This window comes from Schistocerca gregaria, chromosome 1 (genome assembly GCF_023897955.1).
Source record: "Schistocerca gregaria isolate iqSchGreg1 chromosome 1, iqSchGreg1.2, whole genome shotgun sequence".
NCBI classification, from domain to species: Eukaryota; Metazoa; Arthropoda; class Insecta; order Orthoptera; family Acrididae; genus Schistocerca; species Schistocerca gregaria.
In genome coordinates, this window is record NC_064920.1 from 360,066,546 (window position 1) to 360,084,530 (window position 17,985).

General features: G+C 39.6%; 1 protein-coding gene across 5 annotated transcripts in view; it reads right to left on the minus strand.

The window, feature by feature from the left end:
• LOC126346074 (leucine-rich repeat serine/threonine-protein kinase 1) overlaps positions 1–17,985 on the minus strand; it is a 365,038-nt gene that overhangs the window by 95,345 nt on the left and 251,708 nt on the right. For all 5 annotated transcript variants that reach the window (XM_050002156.1, XM_050002155.1, XM_050002159.1 and 2 more), the window contains 9 exons: positions 16,125–16,325; positions 15,708–15,901; positions 15,332–15,504; positions 10,421–10,571; positions 9,383–9,660; positions 7,946–8,091; positions 7,692–7,836; positions 7,469–7,578; positions 7,244–7,383 (listed from right to left, as the gene is read on the minus strand). In XM_050002156.1, coding sequence (XP_049858113.1) covers positions 7,244–7,383; positions 7,469–7,578; positions 7,692–7,836; positions 7,946–8,091; positions 9,383–9,660; positions 10,421–10,571; positions 15,332–15,504; positions 15,708–15,901; positions 16,125–16,325 — 1,538 coding nt within the window. The remainder of the gene's footprint in view (positions 1–7,243; positions 7,384–7,468; positions 7,579–7,691; positions 7,837–7,945; positions 8,092–9,382; positions 9,661–10,420; positions 10,572–15,331; positions 15,505–15,707; positions 15,902–16,124; positions 16,326–17,985) is intronic.

Sequence of the window (17,985 nt, forward strand, 5' to 3'; positions counted from 1 at the left end):
ATGTTCTGGAACAGCAAGGAATTTATGTTGGATGCACTATGAGGACCTTCCGTTTTTTGACAAATAGTAGTTTCGTAGCCTCACTACAGATCTTGGTATAGGCCTAGGAGGCAGTGGCAGCCAATCTAATTTCACAGTGGGCAGTGACCATGATCTGAGACAAGTGGGTCTTGCTGTGTCTTACACTATCTAGTCTGCCCCCTTACCTGAGTGCTTAGTGCATCTGACTGCCATGTAGTGGATGCAGGTTTGATTCCCACCTATGTCAGAGATTTTCTCCTCATGGGGAATTGGTGTCAAGTCGAAGTCGCCCAATGTGGTGTCAATTGAAAAGACTGGTGACTCAGTAGTCAGACTTCCCTTGGTGGGGACTCCTTACCATCGATGCAATATAATCATTCAAGGTGATCAGTGGTTTTAGGGATCTTGCTTAAGATAAATTATAGGATGTTTCCTATATGTTTCTAAATGGGTAAAATGTAAAGGACAATGACTTTAGATACTGTCACACCATAACCACAATCAAGTCCAAATCCAAAAGCATTGTCCTCAATTACGCACAATACTTAGCAATGAAAGCATGAGTATTAGGAACCCCTACATAAAGACAGAATACTGAACAACTGTATGGAGAGTGCTGCTGTTTACACAAACATTGAATATTCCAGAATATGCTAACATTACAAACATAAGAAATTTAAAGAAATTTTTATAAATGATAAATACTAAATAACAAATATTTGCTGTTGATTGAGTTAAAACTGGCAACTTGCAGCATGCCAGCCAGTGACGATAGCTGCTGATGATAGCTGCTATGCCACATTGGATGCAACACAGCTCATGAAATTGTTCCGTCTTTTTTCATTTTTTCACAGGTTTTCATTGGAGCTGACTGTAGCATGCTATGTCCAAATTTTGTCAATGGTCCTCTGTGCAGCAGTCTGGAACAGTCTCATCTTTTGGTAATATTATCACATCCTCTTTCTACGATACCCTTGAAAGTTAGGTCCCGACAGTGAAGCTTCTTGGTCATTGAGCAGGTCTTCAATTTCTTTGAATGAGAAGCCACATTTGTCAATATGCACTTCAGGACTGTACCATAGCTTTATACTCCTCTGTGCTTTTGTCTTCTTGATGAAGGGTTGTTATCCTCAACTTAGTACATGATGACCGAAAAGTGATGAAGGCTTCAATATGGCCCAAAGTAATGCTTTATTAACATTTCTGACACACCCACTTTCTACACAGGTGTAAAAACCCCTACCGAGTCTCCTGAGTTGTATCTCAATGGCCACTGCTTGGTGATATGGCACTCTTGACCCTTCTTCTGGGTGTCCAGGGACTATAAGAGAGCCAGATGTCTTGCTTCTTCAGTTCTGGTGATGAGATGTGTCATGTAATCATCCTGAGTATTATCCAGTTGAAACAAGAAGATTATCCATTGACTGTGGAGCAGAGAGAATGGTGACAAGCCTAAAGTGTCTTACTTTGTTACGTTGCAAGTGAATATAATGACACGCAGTATTGTAACCTCATCTTGCTGTTCTACATTTAAAACATATCTACCCATGTCTTACTAAAGCATTCTGTGAGGCTATTTGTCTGTGAATGGTAGTCATCCTGTGGGTGATGTGGCAACATGAAATTACCTCTAACACTAGTTTGACTGAAAAACTTGAACATGATCAGAAATCATCACATGGGGTATTCCATGGTTCAAAATGATGCCTTCTGCAAGGAACCCTGAAATTTCTGGAGCTTTGACAATCAGAACAGCTTTGGTGACAGTGTGGCAGATGAGGTTGTCAATGCAGTCTATTATCTGTTGATTCTCCTTTGTTGACTTCAGGAACCATCAGTTTGGTGCAATGGTGCTGCTGCAGGGAGAATTGATACCAGATACCCTGAAGGTAATTGGAGTAAGTTCTTGCATCCCTCCTGACAGTGGCTCGTATAGTTTCTAACATGTAGGTAGAGACCTGACCAGTGATACCTGCATCTGATTCTGTCTTGTGTCTTTGTAATGTCTCCTTGGTATTTATTTCCCTAATAGGGGTGTGGGAATAGGTTGTTGAAACAGTCCAGTAGTTGATTAGTAACTTAGGTACCTTGCTATATGTCATGTTTCTCTTACTTTTTTCTCGTGGTCACCATACAATGCCAATGCTGCATGAGTCTTTCTATTCAGCACCCTTGAACAGTGACACAGCTTCTACCCCATGGACTTCGATCTGTTGCAACGAAGATGCTGAGAGATACTTTTCTTACTTCTGAGTATGTTATTCCATGGGAATAACACACTCACAGAAGTTGAACTCTATGTATAATGTGTAACTCTAGCTTCTCTTAATGAGTCAATTATACATGTATTACATTCCAGAAAGATGTGCGACCGTCCATCTCGCACAAGACTCAGAACAAAAAAGAAAACCAATGTCGTGATGATTTCTTTGGCATCATAGAGGCCACATGCACTCCATGCCTTCCCCACATGGTCCCACTGCTTTGCAGTGGATGGAAAAATCAAAGATCATTTAACTAGTTTTTTAGTGGTATAAAATTGATGTTTATTGTCAAATGAAATGGATTAAGAACAAATATTAAATGTGTGTACCACATCTAAGTGCAAGAGAACCATATTAAAGGATAAACTGTATTCTGGGGCTGTAACCGGGTGGAGAGGGGGAGGGGGAGGAAGGAGGTTAAAAGCGTGAGGGAAAGTAGGTTGCCGGATTGTGGTCACACACTCCTCTCCTTCATAGGTCTCTAAACTGAAGAGCAAACGAGTGATTCCTCATTCTCTCTACCCCACTACGCCACAAACAAGCAACTACAGGATATTTCAGAAAGTAAATCTGACCCTTTCACAGCAACCTTTATGAATCACTGGTAATGTAATATGCAGACATGTCTGGGAGTGTTTATTTTCCAGAAAGTATATTTATACTATGTGGAACACTGGTGTGGATTACTAAGAACACTAATGCAAGAAAAACATACGGAAATCTATGTTGTAAATCTCTCCACAGTGTTCTACACTGCTACAATGATTCTTAGTCATTCTGTATAGCAGCTGTAGCATTACCTGGGAAAGGCAGCTTCATCCACTACAAGCACTGCTTACTTTACAGTTTAGAGACAGACTACACCTCCCCAGTATTTCCTGTCTAGCTCTCTTATACACGTAGACAAAATAATTTCACCAAACTTGTGTTTGTATAGTAGAAGTTATTTTCAGTTTATAAGTGAGTACATCTTTGCAGTTGTTAAGTGAGCTTTTATGGAAAATACATTCCTATAAACAAATAGCGGTGATGGTGAGTCTTGATAGGCACAATAAAAAGATCCACACACTCATAGGTTTCGGCCATTAAGCCTTTGTCAACAGTAGACACGCATACACACACGCACACACAAACTCATGCAAATGCAAATGCAACGCAAAACCTAGCCACTCGTGGTCGTCACATCTGCAGTGACAAACAGTCCTTCTCTAAATATACCGATGGTCTCACTGAAGCCTTCACTGACCGTAATTATCCTCCTATCCTAGTACAAAAACAAATCTCCCGTGCCTTACCTTTACAGTCTCCCACCACCTCCCAAAGTTCCACAGTCCGGCCACAGAGGAGCAGTCCCCTCGTAACTCAGTACCATCTGGGACTGGAGCAACTGAATTACATTCTCCGTCAGGGTTCGATTAACTCTCATCATGCCCTGAAATGAGAAATGTCCTACCCACTATCCTTCCCACCACTCCCACTGTGGTATTCCGCCGTCCACTGAACCTACACAATAAACTCGTCCATCCTTACACAACCCCTGCTCCCAATCCCTTACCACCTGGCTCATACCCCTGTATCAGACCTTGGTGCAAGACCTGTCCCATAAACCACCTACCACCACCTACTCCAGTCCAGTCACAAACATCACCTACTCCAGTCCAGTGACAAACATCACCTATCCCATCAAAGGCAGGGCTACCTGTGAAACCAGTCATGTTATTTACGAGCTAAGCTGCAATCACTGTGCTGCATTCTATGTAGGAATGACAATCAACAAGCTGTCCGTCTGCATGAATGGCCACCGACAAACTGTGGCCAAAAAACAAGTTGACCACCCTGTCGCTAAACATACTGCCAAAAATGATACCCCTCATCTCAATGACTGCTTCAAAGCCTGTGCCATATGGATCCTTTCTACCAACATAAGCTTTTCTGAATTGCGCAGGTGGGAACTTTCCCTACAATACATCCTACATTCCCATAACTCTCCTGGCATCAACCTTTGTTAGTCATTGTCCTCACCCACCCAGCCCCCTCCCTGTTCCCATTCCAGCACTACACAGCCATCATTTCACCACCACACCCGGTCTTTTAATTTCTTTTTATTTCTCTCCTTTCCGCATCCCCCCCCCCCCCTCCACACCTTCTCTCCTGCCCTCTGTCTAAATTGCAACACTTCACTTCACTGTCCACCACTCCCACCATACTATCTCTCCCCCTCCCCACCCCAGCCTCCTCCTTATCCCCATCCAGCTGGCACTTCCACCATGCACTGGTGCTGCTGCTCGCAGTGTAGTTCCAGCTCTCTGAGCCTGCAGATGTGTGTGCAAGTTGCATTTGCGAGGGCGCGCCCGCGCAGGTGTGTGTGTGTGTGTGTGTGTGTGTGTGTGTGTGCTGCTGACAAAGGCTTAATGGCCGAAAGCTGTAAGTGTGTGAACCTTTTTACTGTGCCAATCGCGACTCAGCATCTCCGCTATATGGTGAGTAGCAACTTTCCTTCTCTGGTATTGTTACATTCCATCTTGGATTTTCTATGATAATGTAGTGTTGGTGGGAAAGTGATTGAATTGATAAATATGGAATCTTGCTGCTGACTGTCATTGACAGCATACTGTACAGTTGTGTAACCATGCTGTAATCACTTGGTGGTGAATTAATGAATGACCAAAAATTCTCTCACCATGAATTTTGTTACTGGTAGATGCATAAATCTCCATAAGTCAGGAATTGCTGGCACTTTTAGAATGGGCTGCAGTGAGTAGAGCCACTTCCCACACTTCCACAGTATATCTTGCAAGTCGGGTGTAATTTGCTGTAATGCATGCTTGATGTGTGTTGACGTATCTGAAGTTCCATAACACTAAGTGATGTACTTCTGTTACAGAGGATGCCAATTTAAGCCACTGGCCACTGGACCTCTTCAGATGTTGGGAGAACTGAGGCTGGGGTGATACATTTGATACCCCTTGTGCTGTGAAAAGTATTCCAGTCATTGATAGTGGAGACAATGAAATCAATATTGTCAAATACATTTTACCTGCATGTTACATGTGGAACAGGCTCTTCAGTGTGGCTCCAACTGTTGAGCTGTTTTAGATAATAGCCATTTGACAATTGCAAATAAATACTCACTTAGTCAGTTGATAATAACTCCTCTAAATAAACACAAGATCAGTGAAATTATTTGTCTGTTCAAGTGAGAGAAATGGACAGGAAATGCTGGGGAGGTATACACTATCTGTGCCCTGAAAAGTGGGCAGCAGTCATGGAGGGGGAAACTGCCTTTCCCGGATGAACGCAACAGCTGTTGTACAGGATGACAAAAAACCCAGTTCCCTGCAAGCAGTGTAAAAAACTGTCCACAGATTTACATAGATTCAGTCCTTACACATTAATTCGTACTTGTGTACCATGTAGTAATCCAACCCACTTTGTGAGAAATAAACACCCCCAGGCATGTCTGCACATTACGTCGCCAGTGATTCATAAGGCGGGCTGTGGAAGGGTCAGTATAACTTTGTGAAACACCTTGTAGCTGCTTTTTGTGATATAGTGGGGTAGAGAAAATGGGGAACCACATGCTCGCTCTTAAGTTTGGAGACTTATGAAGGAGGGAAGTGCATGGCCAAATCTTCATGCTTCTAACTTCCACCCTTCTTTCTTTTTAATCCTTACATACCTCAGAATACAATTTATCCCTTAACATGGTTGTCCTGCACTGTGTGGTACACACATCTAAAATTTGTTCTTAACCCACTTCAGTTAATAATAAACATCAGTTTTAATCTATTAAAACAATATTTTTAATAATCTGCAATTTTTGCAGCTTTTGAATGCGGAAACTATTAGTCTCAGAAAAATAATGAATAGTATCTTTTTCTAGGAAATGCAGTTTCAAATTTATATTGGGAAACATTTTCACGGGAAGCTCCAGATTTCAAGATATTTAAAAACATAAAAAAAGTGATCTCTAGAAAACCACACACACACACACACACACACACACACACACACACACACACCACCGCTCAGGAGTTTTAGTTTGTTGTTCACAACACTCCCTACCACCACCCCTGCCCCCCCCCCCCCCCCCCATAATATACAAAAATTGTAAATATATGATTTTTTTCATTAATTTTCCTTTGTTGACTGGACTATGAACATCAATGTACAGACAAAACACAACTGAACTCCTGTATAGAGAGTGCTGCTAATTATACAAGTATCAGATATTCGAGAAGATACTAAACAAGAAAAGCAGTAATCGCTGGTGATCAGGTTCGAAGCGGCAACCCGCACAATGCCCTATTGCATGCAGCACAGTTCACACAATGTGTCTTTGAGACTTGGTTATTTTGTTCACTTTTAAAATGCTCGCACTTCTGTGACTTTTTCATTTTGCTTTTACAATCCTCACAGGAAGAAGCTTTTTTTCCCCAGAAATCTGAGGCCACTACTTTTGTTGAATATTTGTGTTGGATGCTAATGTCTTCATCCATGTACACATCTGACAGGTAGCATAAAACAATGTACTAATCCATTGTTTCAACTGATGGGCTGTGTCTGTATGTCATTTTATTTACTAACATACAATCTCACTCTACTGAATCAAACATCCTTTTTTTTTACCTATTTGAGAAGAAGAAGAAGAAGAAGAAGAAGAAGAAGGACTGGTTACAAAAATGTGGATTTAATTGCAACTAATTAATTTTAGATTAATATTGCAAATTTTTCTATCCACTGTAAGTGTGCCTTTTATTTTCTAGTTACATCATAAAATTTTATTGCTGATGATAATTGCACCACCACTAGCGAAGACATAATGAGCTGTATTCCTTTATAGAGAATGCATTTTGGTAGAGGTCATGGCTTGCACTCTACCAGAAACTATAAATGAAGATCCATGCTTTTGTATTTAACAATCAGAGTTGTATGCCAAATGAAAATGTAGGACTCACCTGGTGACCTTAGACTGAAAACTGTGTCATAAACCAGATTGCAAAGAAGTCTAATGTTGTGGCGTGTCTTACAGCTGACTTCTATTGTGTCAAGTACTCTTGGAAGACCACACTTTTCAGCATCTACTATGTTGATAAACCTGTTAAAACAAAATGAAAAGTTCAAATACAACTATAAAAAACGGAATTTAACTAGGACAAGGGAAAATTCTTTTTTACACTTACTTATCCCTTATTATCTGCTGAAGTTCCTCTGATGTTGATGCTGGATACTGTTCTCTCATTAGATCATAGTGTGTACCAATAATTAAGACAGGCGAGTTTGGTGCTCTAGCCTAACAGCAAGAATAATAATAGTTATTACCTTTAAAACATGAAACTATTTCTTAATACTGGTAATAATTTTTTCAAATGTAATTCTCATTCGCAAACACTTGTAAAGGCTAACCTGTATGTTCACCAGCCACTGTAAAATCTCGTTAATGCCCTTTTGTCCATCAGGGATTCTCCACACAACAAGATACAAACTTCTTTTGGACAGGAAATACTGATGTGTAGCATAATATTCCCTTTGACCTCCAAAGTCCCATGTTCTAAAACAAAAATCAATTAACAAAATATTACAAATTTAAGCAAGGATATATTTTTGTAACTTAAGTCATATATTTTATTTCCAACATCCATCACTGTAAAAGGCAAAACCTGAAAACAACTGGTCCATAAGATGACTGCCCTCTTATCTTCTTCTCATAAATCCAGTCTCCAATGTCTACACCAACTGTTGACATGTTACATCCTCTTGCAGTTTTCACATTTATATTTTTATTGCCCATCCTTTTTGCCCAGTGCTGAAAAATAAAGGTTAGCAATGATTTCCAAAACTAAAATTGTTATCATTGTTAAGTAGGATATTAAGATTAAGGTATGCTCAGTTGCTGAGGATTACAGAGGATAGAGAAACAAGCCACTACTGTATCAGATAACACGATGTAGTATGAAAATCAAAGTATGACACCCCTACTTTTCATTACATAACATGCCTCATTTTTGATTTCCCACTTTTATTAACAGTAGACAATATGTGAATGAAGAGTGGGGAGATAGATTAGATACCACCACACGTGTATTACAAAATGGAGGAAAGAAACAACGATAATGATAACGATTACAACAACAACATAGTGCAGACATTTTTAACATGATAGTTATGGCTGAGAGGTTTTACATCTATGATTATGTAACATATCAGCACAGGTTGGGCCTGAAGTGCCTTGTTTATGATATTTCCAACTTCAGCAACCAGTTTTGTGGTCACCGTTACGAGAAGCTTGTGTAATCCACTTTACTTTGTTGTGTGCTGTTTATCTTTTCTTATTTTGAAATGAGTAATGGGACTAATCCTGATGCACCTAGGGGTGCTGGTACAGCTCCCACAACACCAGAAAAGACTGATGATCCCTATGACCAGATGTAAGTTTCATTTCCACAGAAGCACAATCACAGATATAGGCTGCCAACCCTGTGAGAGGGAGGTGGTCCTTGATCCCCCACACCCCTCTACCCTTCCCATCAAAGTTGAAGTTCTCATGCTTGTGGACAGCTATCATGTTAAAGTGTCCTCACAATTATAATACAGAGACTGATTAAACAAATCTAGCACATTAAAAATTTCATATGGCACCGATGACAGCAGAACAAGAGACACGTGCAGATGTGCAAGATAAATATTCTCACTGCAAAGTGTCTAGAAATTGACTTTGTTTTAATATGAACTTTACCATTATGCACAAATTCCATGAGGCAGTGGACATTTAGAAGCCATGCAAATAACAAATCCTCTAATGTTACAGTGATGTCCTACATTGCCATACAATCAAATCTTTCTCTGAACAGCAAAGATGAATGTTGGGTAAAATAACATGAAGCAAACACAAAAGTCTGGAAAGTTGAATTTATGTGATTCTTTCAACTGACCTGTCTTATTTCACTTCACTTGTACAATATTTCATTCAGTCTTTACTAAATGTTCATTCCTGGAAAACAATTACTGCTCTCTGTTTGTCACATATTTAGCACCTTCTCACACTAATAACAAATCATTTTGGTTTCCTACACTGAAGTTTCTAAATTAATATCTACCTCAACAGGCTTCTTTTTGTATGATCCAGTTCCCTCCTGCCGCAACTGCTCCAAAAGAGAAGTTTTTCCAATTCCTTGGACACCAACAATCATTAACTTCATTCGTGCATATGGTCTTGCATCCTCAAGTACTGATTTCAGGTAACCAATTACATCCATTGTTTTATATTTCTTGGAATCAATCATAGATTTAAGTGGTTCCTGAAGACTGCATCCACGTGTATTCAGATTCCATAGTCTGGATAACAGACCCATCTGGGGTGGGAGTTCACAGATATCTGAAAATAAAACAGTATTTACACTAAAAATACAGAAAAAAAATCTATGTATGAAATATTTACAATTAAAAAGTAAACATTTAAGAAAATCAGGTGAAGACTGGCATTTTCTGAAGTATCTCTTGCTTATCTCTTGCTAAATGGGAGCAAACGCAGAAGGTGGCAGAGCTGACACAAAACTGTTGCCAAGTCTGAAGATAACGCTTCACAATAAATCATCAAAAACTAATATGTAATAATAAACTACAGTAACATCCTAGCACTGATAAATATGGTTGCACTAGTGGTAATGATGGCATTTGCTGCCAGCGTATAAAGAAAATAATAGTAAAAGAAAAAGCATACTGAACAGTAAACGAGCATCATGTCCTAGTCCTAGTTTCCTTCCACTTAATATATGATCCAGAGTCAACAGTTACAATGATAGTTTTTTTTAAAAATTTCTATGGCAATTTCTCCTGTAAAATATTTCCTTTATTTATTAAGTGAATAAATGGAAATAATTGCACTCTAATAAAACCATTTACAAAATGTGGGTTGGAAAACATGAAAATATGTGAAATTATGAAAGACAAATATTTAAATGCCTTAAATACCTTTTTTTATGTGATTAATGGCAACAAAAATAATATTTTTATGCAAGCTACTTAAGAACTAATGACACACTTTCTGAAAATGTAATAAGACAATATGTAACAGCACCAATATATGATTAAGCTTTTCACTATACCAAATGGTCACAGTTAATGTATATAAATACCTGGATTTCCACTGACGTTTAAAACAGATAAGTTACTCAGTTCATTGATGTTTTGAGGTATTTCACGGAGCTGATTGTTGCTAATATCCAACATACTCAAATTTGGAAACATAAGTCGATTCTTTGAACTGGCAGGAGAATTTAACAGGTCCTGAAAATAGGAAAATTATACAACTCTTTTTTATTTATTTACAAAATGATAGGAATCTTCTCTCCAGTACATATAATTTTTTTTTTTTTTTGCTTACTGCTATCAAGGACAGTGGAGTTCATAGTGCAAAGAAATGTGTATGACCGATCACATAGTACAAAAAAGTTTACTACATCTACAATAATGAGAAAAATTATTAGTACAGTACTGAAATGATTTTCTTTAGGACCACACAGCAATTTTAACAAGTATCCCAGTTAAAGGATTACATTCCCTTCTTTGTTATTGAAGTTGAATTTTCACTTTGTCACTGAACCTCAGCAACTTTCTCATAGTGTTATTTGTTTGTGGATTTAACATGTACTGAAATAAGAAACTAAATATTATTTCCAGAAAATTAGATGTGTGTTAGAGAAAGGAAGCACTGTCTAGTACGGTAAATGATAGGTTCACCTATGATGGACAAAATGAATGTTAGGACAGTATTGGAAGCACTTGAGAAAATATGGTCCAGTCATAATGTCTAATGAACAAAATCCTTGGATGTTTGCTCTTGCTCTCTCTCTCTCTCTCTCTCTCTCTCTCTCTCTCTCTGATTTTGTTATGCCAGGGAAATACAAAATTTGAGTGATTCCAGGCGTGTCAACTGACATGTCAGTAACTATTTGAGTGATTCCAGGCATGTCAACTGTCATGTCAGTAACTATAAAACAAAATAAAATTATCACCCTGTCAATGGGCATATCAACCAGATCTGTCTCTGATCCTAGCAACTAACATCTCTTCACATGGAATCGGCTCAGTCTTATCACATAACTTTCCAAGTGGCCTTCACCAATTGCATTAAAAAAAAAACATTATTTCCTACATAAAAACAACATTCCAAAATGAAAAAGGAGACTGTAGCCTTTACTTTTGGTGTACAGAAATTTAAAATATTTTTTTTTTCACGGCTATAAATTTCACCCAATTACAAAGCACAAACCTTCCATTCCCTTTCTGGGGCAAAATTCCAACTGTCCATCAAACTGCACACTAGCTCCAATGCTGGGCTTTATATCTACCAAATTTTCAAAATATCAACAATTATGAAAGGATAGATCACTATTCATCATGAAGATGACATGTGGAATTGCAGGAAGGCACAAATGTTACACACTAAGCTTTCAGTTGAACACACACACACACACACACACACACACACACACACACACACACACACACACACGCGAAGATACATCTCATGCACACATGACAACTATCAGTGGCCGAACTGCAACTCTTGTGTTGAAGGAAAGCAGCCATCAGGAGTGGGGCATGAAAAAGGGGAGGACAGCAGAGCACAGGAGGGGGTGGGAAGAGTGCTGTCTGGCAGAGTGTGCAAGGACTAGAAGGCAGCAGAACATGGCTGCCAGGGTCGACTTTGGGAGGCTGTGGGGAGTTGAGGGGGGAGAGGAAGGGGAGTGGAAAAGGAAAGGAGTGAAGAATGGGAAAAGACTGGTCAGTGCATTGGAAGAGAGTGGCATGCAGTGAGGGTGAGGGGGGAGGTGATAGAACTGAGGGGGCAAAAACTGTTTGTTGGGTGGAGGGAGTGTGGACAATAGGTATTGTAGGATGAGTATGGGATAATTTTGGGATCAGAGAAGTGCTGTAAGTACAGCTTTTATCTGTGCAGTTCAGAAGAGCTGATGGTGGTGGAGGAAAGTATCCAGATGATCCAGGTTGTGAAGAAGCCATTCAAATCAAGCACATTGCCATTTATTACTGCTCATCATAACAATGCTCAAACGAAGATTTATTACCTACATTGCCTATGGGACCAGATCCATGGATCAATAGCAACTAAATTCTTCCCTTTCAAATGGGCTGTGACATCAATCAACTGCCATAAGGCTTCCTCAACATGTTTCAGGATGTAGCAATAGCTAAGAAGCAAGATCTTACTTTCAGGAAAGCACTACCCTATACGCAACCAGCTTGGCCAATCACACTGTCAACAGCAGAACAGTCAACCCTGTGTCAACATTTTGCAAAGCAACAACTTCAAGCTTTCAAAAGTGTGCTATTCTTAATTTATGAGAATGAAATATGCAGGGTTGTTATTCCATATTCTTTGTTATACTGCATTCTTAACTTACTTCATCAATTACAAGTACAAAAAATATTTATAAGAAGAATGTTGATTGAACCAAACTGGATGGGTACATTATACACCTCATTCAGCATTGCCAGGTACGTAGAACGCAACAATCAGTGCCTTTGCAAACATTTTCCACAAGGCTGGAGCCCAAGCAAATGTCCTGATGCTGATTTAGTGGGACATTTCTTGGAAGCCATGTGGCTCACTGGAATAATTCATACTCCTACTTCCTATATGTGCTTAAGTTAACAGCACACTGCCATGACAGCCACCACTATGACTTTATTAAATATCTTTGCCACTGAGGGTACATGCAATGCAATACTGATAAAATGATTGCAACTTACAGCAGCCACTTTAAAGTGCATCTGCACTTGCAACAACATGAAACATCTAACCATGTCCCTGTATCACCCTGCATACAATAGCACTGCGAAGACAATTGTGCATACATTTTTAAAAATTCAGATGCTTAATAATTTTGTGTTACCACATCTGCAAGAAACTTAAATAGTTTTCTACCATCATACAGAGTACCACCTGTCAAGGGCAGCAGGCAAGGCAAGCTGATTCACAGTCAGCCTCACTGAATGCTCACCAATTTACTGTTCACACCAATGATGGGAGAGGAGGACAGTGCTACACCATCCCAAGTTGATATGCGAAAGTGAGCACAAACATTTGGTGTCACACCAGGATGAAACCAGAGATCTACTGCGGCTCATCATGGCCATCAGTTGGTGATGGTTGAAACATCTCAGGATCAACTGTGACAACACCAGGATCAGCAGTGCTTATGCTATCTGAGCCAGGTGTCATGAGCTCTCACCAGGTAATGCAGCAGCTACCATTCAGTAACTTTTGACTGACTGTTCTCTTCTCCTATTCGGTGGCAACACCCATTTAAATGAAACAGCATCTTCACAGCCTTCTCACTCAAGGGATGTCCCAAAGCAGAAGACTGTCAACCATTTGCACCCTACCTACACTACACATGACATGCATACTCCTTGCACTGGGTAGGTCATTTTAGGAACTAAAGGCAATTTCAAAATAGAGGATGGGGGGTTGTGATTAAGGAGCCTCAGTATACACTGACATGGAAAATACATCACTGCACTCTGTAACTGCTGTTATGTGGGCCAGGCTCCATGTGCACCAGCAGGCTAGAGTCTGGCATAGGCCACTTCAGTATTTACTCATGCTGCCTTTCCACACTGACCTCTGTGTTTGTGTTATGAGATGAACTGTCTGAGTTCTTGTACTGTCTTTGGTTTTCAAACTGAGCTATAACAAAGAAATGGAAACTCATTCTCTTTCTTCAAAGTGAAATAGAATAAGCTGTACAGACATATTTGTATAAGATACCAAAACCAGGAAAGGTGGAAGTCAAGTTCACTGTCACCTCCGACGTCTATTTGTTCACTGAAAAGGGAATGAGGGAATCAAAAAAACTATTGTTGTTTGTCAAGGACACAACATTAGTACAATACAGTTCACTGATGATGCAGCAGTGGTAGCCAAACGTGAACAGGAACTGAATCAGTGCTGAATTTAATGGAACATATGCCAGCTGTAGGTTAAGATATGCACATAAATCAGGAGGAAGCACTACAGGTGGACATGTTGGAAGGCTAAATATTACAGCCTGGGAAAAGAATGTACAAGGGATACATACATTTTGATACCTGTGAGGCAGAATTGATAAACATGATATTCACATGCATGGCACAGAAGAAAGTACAGCACAAAAAAGTCTTCGACATGAATAAATAGTGGCTCATGTCTAAGAATGTAAATTTTGCCTGGTTTTGAATGTATTAACATGAGTTAGTAATCAGTAAGGAAATTCCTGAAACTAACTGCAGTCGGAGGTAACCATCAGCAAGAACGTGACAAGCATCCAGATATACTCATAATCAGTTCCTTTTGAACTTAAGTCACATCAGGTCACAATTCATTTTTTTATGTTAAAGCATTTCCCATGATATGATTGTGACTCTGTTACAGTGAACTGTATATATTATATTGCAACCTGATTTTATTATTGTATTTTAACAGTAGCAAGAGGTGGGAAATTAGTTTAGTAACATTTTCGTGTTTGTATTTGAAATGCCTTCCCACCCCCACCCCCCAAATTTAGTGACTTGGAAATATGGAAGCAACAGAATAAAAAGTAGCAATTTCTCAGATGATACCATGGCATTCTTCTGTTACTACTGGCCAGCAGCTTGGAGTGCCAGTATCACTGCAGCTGTCAAAAGGTTGCATTTTTTCACCATACAGAATTTCATGATAAAACCATATTCATTTAATTGTTTGGATCATGTTCTATGTGGAAATAAGTGTCAAGTGCTTCTACAAAAGTTCTGGGCTTGGTTCTTCATAACAAGAGCCAGGAATATTGAATTTGTGGTACCTCATTTGGTGTTATCATATGGAGAAAGAGAATGAAATTTCACTATAATCTAAATACCTGCACAGAGGTTATGTAGTTAAACGACAGCCAATGAAACACTTACCTAGGTAAGTAAGAGATTAGGATTGTAAATCTATTCTAATTTTTTGAATTCTTTCAACATAATGTTATATAAATTCAGTAGTTGCAGAGTGAGCATACCCAGTCAGTTTCATCTTCTTCAGATACTGAACTTCCCCCATCATCATCTGTTGATAACTGTATACGGCTAAGGTTGTTGTCAGAGAGTATAAGTGTTCGGAGGTTGTCAAGTCGAAGATGTCGTCTGTGTGTGCAAACATAATTCAAGATGGTACTTCTTAATGATCGTCGACCTGTGGGAACAAAGAAACTTATTACAAACAAGTTAAGAAAGCTTTCAGGTGTTTCTATTTATTAACTTAGCAAGTGATTCATAATCTCTCGGCAGAACATGAAACATACATATAGCATACTTCCATCAGGCATTGAATGGTATATTTATTTGTGAATGTTCCACTGCATGTCATATTAATTAATACTGATTAGAATGACTTGCCTGGCATTAATGGTATTTTTGTACTTCCTTTCATACCAGCATCTATCAGAGAGTAACAGGCAGTTACTGAATGCTCACTACCATCTACACCATCAATCTGTGGTAAACTTGGCCAGCAACATATTTGGTTGTGTGACACATCTAACTGCTTCAGTGAACTTGGATATGATGTGATGTGGCTCATACTACGGAGGCTGTGAAGTATTAACAACATTTTGTATGTTCATAGTACAATGTAACAACATTAATGAATAAGAAAAGCGAAGTAGCCATGACAAAACTACAAGAAAAGTGCAAAAATTAAAATGACATTACACCACTCTTGGAATTCTATTCATTACTCTTTTGTTTTTGTCATGATTTACAGTGACAAATATTTACATCTAGAAATACAAGAGATTTCAGAACAAGCAATACCTATTATAGCTAAGGTTCAGTCTTGTCAAATTTACAGCCAAACAAGGCAGTGCTATTGGTACACCAGTGAATAAATTATGTGCCAAATTTAAAGCTGAGAGCTTTGAGCAATTCTCGTCGTGTTCTTCATCTGTGTGCATGATCTGCTCAGTCACCTCCACACTGCGACTCCATATGTTGTGATGAGAAACATCCAAATGTCTACAACAAACAAAAAGAGGAAATGCATAACCACATGAACTTCATGTTTTAGTAATATTACTGATAAAGGGAAGCAGTATGATTAAACCAGCAGAAAAACAGTGCTATTTACAAAGTTGTTTCATTTTAATATGTAAGTTACTACATCTAAACATACGAGGGTCGGTCAAAAAGTAATGCCTCCCATTTTTTTTCTACTTAAAAAAATTAAGTTAAGTGAAAAATTTGAATTTGGCGCCATTCCTCAAACCTTCTGCAATCCACTGCAGTAGTAAGTTTCTGTGTCAACAGGTGGCAGCACAGCAGAAGTTTGTAAGATGGCCGACATCGATGTTCGTTTGAGACAGCGTTGTGTGATTGAATTCTTGAATGCAGAAGGTGAAATGCCCATACGCATTCATGAAAGACTGAAGAAGGTGTATGGTGTTGTGACAGTGGATGTCAGCACTGTTAGACGATGGGTTCGTCGTTGTAAGGAAGCTGAAGGGCAAACACCGTTGACTGACGAAAAGCGGAGCGGCAGGCCGGTGAGTGCAGTGACTCCACACAACATTCAGCAAGTTGATGACATCATTCGTGGTGACCGTCGGGTGACTGCAGATGAAGTGTGTCGCATTATTTCTCTTAGTAAAGGCAGTGTGATCACGATTATTAAACAATTGGGGTACTCAAAAGTTTGTGCACGGTGGGTTCCAAGGATGTTAACCGATCAGAATAAAGAGGCAAGGAAAACAATAGCCTCCCAACACTTGCAGCGCTTCTGTTTGGAGGGAGATGAGTTTCTGAAAAAAATTGTGACTGGGGACGAAACATGGGTGCATTTTTTTGAACCCGAATCAAAGAGGCAGTGAATGGAGTGGCGTCACACAAGCTCGCCGAGGAAGAAAAAATTCAAAACTGTTAGACGATGGGTTCGTCGTTGTAAGGAAGCTGAAGGGCAAACACCGTTGACTGACGAAAAGCGGAGCGGCAGGCCGGTGAGTGCAGTGACTCCACACAACATTCAGCAAGTTGATGACATCATTCGTGGTGACCGTCGGGTGACTGCAGATGAAGTGTGTCGCATTATTTCTCTTAGTAAAGGCAGTGTGATCACGATTATTAAACAATTGGGGTACTCAAAAGTTTGTGCACGGTGGGTTCCAAGGATGTTAACCGATCAGAATAAAGAGGCAAGGAAAACAATAGCCTCCCAACACTTGCAGCGCTTCTGTTTGGAGGGAGATGAGTTTCTGAAAAAAATTGTGACTGGGGACGAAACATGGGTGCATTTTTTTGAACCCGAATCAAAGAGGCAGTCAATGGAGTGGCGTCACACAAGCTCGCCGAGGAAGAAAAAATTCAAAACTGTGCGATCCGCAGGGAAAGTTATGACAACAGTTTTCTGGGATACAGGGGGTGTGATTCTGGTTGATTTTTTGGAGCAGGGATGCACAATAAATTCTGTTCAATACGTCACAACCCTCAAAAAACTTAAAGCACGTCTTCAGCGAGTTCGCCCAACAAAATCAATGGCCGATGTTCTTCTTTTGCATGACAATGCAAGACCACACACCAGTCGTCACACCTCTGACGAGATTGTCAAAATTGGATGGGAAGTTTTGCCTCATCCCCCATACAGCCCTGACCTGGCACCATCAGACTTCCATCTGTTCGGGCC